Source organism: Patella vulgata, chromosome 9 (assembly GCF_932274485.2).
Source record: "Patella vulgata chromosome 9, xgPatVulg1.2, whole genome shotgun sequence".
In the NCBI taxonomy this organism is placed as follows: Eukaryota; Metazoa; Mollusca; class Gastropoda; family Patellidae; genus Patella; species Patella vulgata.
Window position 1 is genome coordinate 19,563,212 of NC_065887.2, and position 6,988 is coordinate 19,570,199.

Consider the following 6,988-nt stretch of genomic DNA (forward strand, 5'->3'; position numbering starts at 1 on the left):
TATAATATCGTCCTTCTATTGGATTATTGTTTTCCGGAGATTAGGAAAAGACAATAATTCAATGGAAGAAAAGATGTCTGTGGCTGAGGTCAAATTTTAATTAAAATTAGACAACATGGAAACAACCAAGCAAACATATTTCTGATGCATCACTTAAAACATAAGCTTTATTTCAAAGCAAGGATGCCCTGCAGATGCAAATTGCATTGCAAGGCGTTTCAATAAAGTAACCCTTTGTAATATCCTTTTGCTCCATTAGTAAGTGCAGGAGGACCGCACTATATGGTAAACCGAACCCACAAGACACATATAGACATTGCAAGAAATAAACAAATATCAGGTTAGTTCAGCACTGAAATTGTCTGGCATCCCAAAAGGGGGGGGGGGGGTGTGCGTGTGTGCGAGGGGGGGCTGGTTTGGTGATTATGCCGGGGTTAATCCATTCCTGATACTTGGTGTGATGTTCAACATTTTATAATGGGATTTATTGTGTTCGTTACTGAACTGTTCTAGCATTAGGCTACCCATTGATGATTCCTCTGATGGCTTGCGTTGGGTTCTCTCCTGAACTCATCCTGCTTACTTTCTGTGCATCAATATTATAAGGCCTTGAGTGGGTATATAGGCTACCCCACCACTAAATGTTTGAGAGAGAGAGAGAGAGAGAGAGGGAGGGGGGGAGAAATGGGGTTTAACGTCCACTCGACACAAACTAGCTCATTTCGGGACTAACATGGTTTAATTTTATTTTAACAATTCGCTTTCTGATACAACGCACACGTGCTAACCATTCGGCCATCCACCACCACCCCCACCACTAAAAGTTTGAAGGGATTTCGGGGACTTTGTTTCAAAAGATTCGCTTCCCGGCTGATCCTGTTCATCGTAGACTATCCACCTTCTCGCGGGCTTAAGGTTTTCGTCAATGGGGATGTCACTGCCCGCTGAATATATATAGGAAGGGTTCGTGTCCTCTCGTGACCTCAATGCTTCATTCCAAATTTGAAAAAAAAAATCCGTTAAATAAAAAAAATTGATGTTTAAAAACTAACCAGGGTCACTCAAACTGTCACGCTTTGATCAGATAGGCCTAAGTAGGGAGTAAGCCCCATCCCTAACACAACCTCAACCCCAACCTTTTATGGTCTTCGTTGGTCCGCTTGGTGCAGAAAAGTAGGATGTTTTAAACCTTATATAATTCACGGAGTTAAATCCCATGCATTTCATTTCAAACTGTCATCACTGTCACGTGTTATTCCCAGCATCCAATCGAATACAGTGGTTGTAACGATTATGACGATGGGGTATATAAACGCTGGTCGCGTGCTAACTTCATACAAGCCATATATATCTCACGGAAGCTACATCACACAGCTCAAGTGAGATTTCTACCTACTAACAATTTTGTTTAATTTTGTTAATTCAACTAAATACTTCCAAAATGGTAAGTAAAATAATTTTTCGTTATTTGGTCAAATATTTTCTTTTACTTTATAGATTACTGGCGAAAGTTAGGGAGATGACATAGTTCTATCTTACTGCGTAAATAACCATACAAGTTGACCGGCGCAATCCGGTTAAGGTTGCTGCTTTTATCCGCCCATTGGCTCAGTGAGGTAGACGTGGATGGCTCGCTAGCCTGGAGTCGCTCCCGTTGTTGGCTGAGAAAGTTCTTCGGGATTTTCTGGTGTCATTCCCCATGTCAGTGATGATGGACGGAGGACCTTATAAGGACAGCTGTCTGGTCGTTCAGGTGGGACGAAAAACCGGTCCCGTGTACAATTAGCGTGCACATAAAAGATCCCTTGGCAGTTGGAATTCGATATAAGAACTTGGCCATAGTGCCACTGTCTGGGCAAAATTCCCCTTATCATATCACTTTAATTCAGTTTGGAGGATAAAACAGTACAGTAGGACATTAAACCCCAATGCCATTCCATTTTACAGCCCACATTGAAATGTTGTCGAAAACTGTCGCGCCTCATCAAAATATGCTGGTGGGTGCTCTAGATTAATCCAAGTACTGTAAAATGATCCGCTTTAATATTTTGATTTTGTAACATCTATCATCTTAAGTCATTTATCTGTACTGCACACATTTAACTTACATATCCAGTCCATTTAGTTTACACAAAACCAGTTTTATATGTGGTGGTAAATTGTCATTGTCGTCGCCCTTGTCATTCGTTCCGTCGATGCTCTAGTCAGTCCGTCGACTTTATTCATACACAGTGTTTAAGGTCATGAGACAAAGAAGCCTCTAGCTAGAGGCTAAAGTTAATATCCAACTGACTTTAAATTCATACATTGTTTCAGGTCATGAGGCGAAGGACGCCTTTTGATTTTCAACGATTTATGATAATTACTGAGCTATAGCCCTTGATCACTTTGAAATATCTTGTGGACGCTCTAGAGGCAAAAGTTAATATCCGGTGGACTTTATATTTATACTAATAATACACAGTGTTTAATTAAGGTCATGAGACGAAGAGGCCTAAAGATTTTCAACAATTTCTGATGAATACTGCCGGAGTTATAGCCCTTGATAATAACTGTTTTGTATACTAAACGTCAGCATAGGTCAGAACTAGACGCCAAATGGCAAATGGGTTGTTCCTCGAAATCAGATTTTAGTGTGTTGTAAATCATAATGTTTTCATTTACATGTATGACAAAAGAAAAAAAATATTCGACAACCCTTGTTGACTTCTTGGGCAACTTGGCCGCTGTGGGCATTTTCGTTGCCTGGCAACCTATCTTTACAATCCATTTTACGAGATTTCACAAGTTTGAAGCAAAGACAAAGTAATGAACAGTAAATAACCTATTTACTAGATCTACTATCTAGGTCAAATTCAAATTTTGAGCATGATTCCACACGAAAAACGAAATTTATTTCTTTTTCTTTTATTTTTAACTTTAATTCATTTATCTTATTTTGCTCATCTAAGTCACCCTAAAAAATGTATGTTTTGATTCTTTTTCTCATAATGTCATAATATACAGAGGTCAAACCATCCCAACATTGTAAATGTTTAATTGCACAGCTTTTGTTTGTCAGTGAGCTTCATTGTTCAGTAACAGTAATGGATAATTGAAAAAGCAAGGAGGGGCAAAGGAAATTTACCAAATGATAACTTGCACTTCTTAAGTAGGCTACTGGTAATAATTACTGGACTGCAGTGGCTGAAATGCGTGATTTTTTTTTTCTGCTGACCGTGTATTCATTTTCCATCTACAAAAAATGTAAATTGAAAATCATGTAGCCTATCCAGAGTGGAAGATTCCGCTTTCATGGTTTTCTGAATGTCGGGAGCCCCGTTTCCTCAATTTTAAGCTCATTTATTAAAGAGGTAATTTTTTTCAGTGGGTGTGGTATTTGAGAGAAATTTTTGTATGCCGGAGGAGAGTACTAGCTCCAGTTTCTGAAGGCTTTAAGTAGTGATCGGTGTCTTGTACGAGGTAGGGTATGCATACTCTTTGCTAAATTCAAGTGATGGTGAGATAAAGTAAGCTTATAAGTGGATGATTTTTAAGTTTGAAAAATTATGTTTTATTTCAAGAGCTACCATACAGTAGACTTGTTATTGATATTTTTCAGTGACAGCCAGTTTAATAAGTTGGGAAGTGTGTTTTTATATGTTAATTTGTATTTTTCAGCGTGAATGTATCTCTGTCCATGTCGGCCAGGCGGGTGTGCAGATGGGAAATGCCTGTTGGGAATTGTACTGTTTAGAACATGGTATCCAACCCGACGGTCAGATGCCATCAGATAAAACTATTGGCGGTGGAGATGATTCCTTCAACACTTTCTTCAGTGAGACTGGTGGGGGTAAACACGTACCAAGATCAGTCTTTATTGATTTAGAACCAACTGTAATTGGTGAGTTTAATATATTATAATTTCCTACTTGTAAATCTACAAAAGAAAATATTTTTACAATGTTAAAGATATATTCCTTTTGCCATGATTGGGTCAACTATTCTAACCACTAAATTATTTATCTGAAAGTATGATACAGTAAACCTCGCATAAGTCAGATTCGTACAAGTCAGATCTTCGCTCAACTCGGATAAAATCATTTGGACCCTTTGATCCTCCACGTTTCTAGACGCCCACATTGAAATGTGGTCGTATATTGTCGTCGGTCTGGCGTCCACCTCTAGAGGCTCAAGTTAATATCCGATTGACTTTAAATTTATATACAGTGTTTAAGGTCATGAGATGAAGAAGCCTATTGATTTTCAGCGATTTCTGATAATTACTGCCAGAGTTATGGCCCTTGATCACTTCAAAAAATCTTGTGGACACTCTAGAGGGTAAAATTAATATCCGATTGACTTTAAATTTATACAGTGTTTAAGGTCATGAGACGAAGAATCCTATTGATTTTCAGTCATTTCCCATAATTACAGCTAGAGTTATGGCCCTTGATCACTTTGAAAAATCTTGAGGACGCTCTAGAGACTAAAGTTAATATCCAATTGATTTTAAATTTATACACAGTGTTTAAGGTCTTGAGACGAACAATTATATTGATTTTAAATGAATCTTTATGATTTTAAAAGTTTCGTATGTTAAACGTTAGCATGGGGCAGAACTTTATAAAAACCAAACAAATTCTAATGCTTTTCTGATATTTACTTAATGAGTTGTTACTCTTAATCAGATTTTAATGTATTATAAATGTTTCATTACCAAAAAAAGTAAAAATATTTGACAACTCTTGTTGACTGCCCGGACGATATAGCTGCTGTGGGCGTATGTTTCGTTGCCTGGCAACCTACCTTTCTTATTAAATTTCTACGCGTAAGTCGGATCTTTGCTTAACTCGGATCAAAATGTTTGGTCCATTTGATTTTAAAATGAGTGTGGTTTAAAATATTTTCCTAGTGCAAATTTTGAAAAAAGGTTTAGCATGGTCAAATTTGATTAACCTTCTACACCTTCACTCTGCAGATTCAAAATGATTAAATTTTGAAGTAAGGTTGCTAGAAACTAATGTAAACTTAAAATGGCAATAAACTTGTGTTTTATTAGTACCACTAAGTATCATTTATATTTATTTCTTCCAGATGAAGTAAGAACTGGTACATATCGTCGACTCTTCCATCCGGAACAGCTCATCACAGGTAAAGAAGATGCTGCCAATAACTACGCCAGGGGTCATTACACTATTGGTAAAGAAATTGTGGACTTAGTTCTTGACAGAATCAGGAAAATGGCTGATCAGTGTACAGGTCTTCAGGGCTTCCTTATCTTCCACAGTTTTGGTGGAGGAACCGGTTCCGGATTTACTTCCCTTCTTATGGAAAGATTGAGCATTGATTATGGGAAAAAATCCAAATTAGAATTTGCTGTCTATCCAGCTCCCCAGATTTCCACTGCTGTGGTTGAACCCTACAACTCTATCCTCACCACCCACACCACCCTTGAACATTCCGACTGCGCTTTCATGGTTGATAATGAGGCTATCTTTGATATCTGTTTACGTAACTTAGATATTCAACGTCCAACTTATACCAACTTAAACCGTCTTATTGGACAGGTTGTCAGCTCCATCACTGCCTCTCTCCGCTTTGATGGTGCCCTTAACGTCGACTTGACTGAGTTCCAGACTAACTTGGTACCTTACCCACGTATCCATTTCCCTCTCACTACTTATTCTCCTATCATCTCTGCCGAGAAAGCTTACCATGAACGAAGTTCGGTATCTGAAATCACCAATGCCTGTTTTGAACCAGCAAACCAGATGGTAAAATGTGATCCTCGTCACGGAAAGTACATGGCCTGCTGTTTGCTGTACCGAGGAGATGTTGTGCCAAAAGATGTTAATTCAGCCATCGCTACTATCAAGACCAAGAGAACCATTCAATTCGTGGACTGGTGTCCAACTGGTTTTAAAGTCGGTATCAACTACCAACCACCAACTGTTGTACCAGGAGGTGATTTAGCCAAGGTGCAGAGAGCTGTTTGTATGTTGAGTAACACCACCGCTATTGCTGAGGCCTGGGCTCGTCTGGATCATAAATTTGATCTGATGTACGCAAAGAGAGCTTTCGTTCACTGGTATGTTGGTGAAGGTATGGAAGAGGGTGAGTTTTCTGAGGCTAGAGAAGATTTGGCTGCTCTTGAGAAAGATTATGAAGAAGTTGGTGCAGACTCTATTCAAGGTGAAGAAGAAGAAGATGAATATTGAATTTCAGAAAATTAAATTTATTAAATGGCAATATATTATAGATCTTTTTGAAAAATGATTGTTTTCCTTTTTTATTTTAGTAGCCTTAATTTTTTGCACTTAAATGTAAAAAACTGTTGCTGGATGGGTCCATAATGAATTGATCAATCCTAATTTTTATGTTAGACTTGAAATTCTGCTATATTCCTGCTGGCCAGGAGTTTTGTATTGTCTCGCTATGAATTTAGCAATTGTTAGTCCAGAAATGATCATGGTTTGATGTCTTGACCGATTGTCTATGGGATAAAAATAGTGTATTTCTATCAATTCTGCCTTTTCCATGACAATTTTGGTTGGCCTTTGAGGGGGGTTGGATGGCTGAATGGTTAGCACGCGCTCGCTGTATCATGGTCTGTCATTGAGTCAACTGGCGGGGTTTTGATTCCCCGGTTGTACGTGACAAGGAGTAGGGTCGCCTGTCCAACCTCGTGGGTTTTCTCCAGGTCCTCCGGTTTCCTCCCACTGCTAAAGACCCGTAAGCGCAAGCGAATTATTGATATACAATTGAACCATGTGTTAGTCCCGAAATGACCTAGTTTGTGTCGAGTGGACGTTAAACTCCATTTCTCTCTCTCTCTGGTTGGCCTTTGAATCTGAAACCAAAGATTAGTTAAAATTTACATTTTCTGCTTGATTTGTGGGACTATTCTTAATTTTGAAGCTGGCAGTAAAACGACATGAATTAGGAAATCTGGCCCAGAAAGATAAAAGATGTTTAACCACCTTCAACATTATTAAATTGATATCAT

At 38.5% G+C, this 6,988-nt stretch overlaps 1 protein-coding gene across 2 annotated transcripts; it reads left to right on the forward strand.

Moving 5' to 3' along the window:
• Positions 1–1,285: 1,285 nt before the first annotated feature.
• Positions 1,286–6,255, forward strand: LOC126832004 (tubulin alpha-1D chain). Of its 2 annotated transcripts, XM_050562686.2 has the most exons (4): positions 1,305–1,444; positions 3,368–3,462; positions 3,661–3,883; positions 5,077–6,255. In XM_050562686.2, exons 3-4 carry the CDS (start codon positions 3,703–3,705, stop codon positions 6,198–6,200), a joined length of 1,305 nt encoding a protein of 434 aa, XP_050418643.1. In that variant the 5' UTR covers positions 1,305–1,444; positions 3,368–3,462; positions 3,661–3,702; the 3' UTR covers positions 6,201–6,255. The 2 variants fall into 2 exon arrangements, with proteins under 2 accessions (XP_050418642.1, XP_050418643.1); XM_050562685.2 differs by lacking the exon at positions 3,368–3,462 and having other exon boundaries at positions 1,286–1,444.
• Positions 6,256–6,988: the final 733 nt, after the last annotated feature.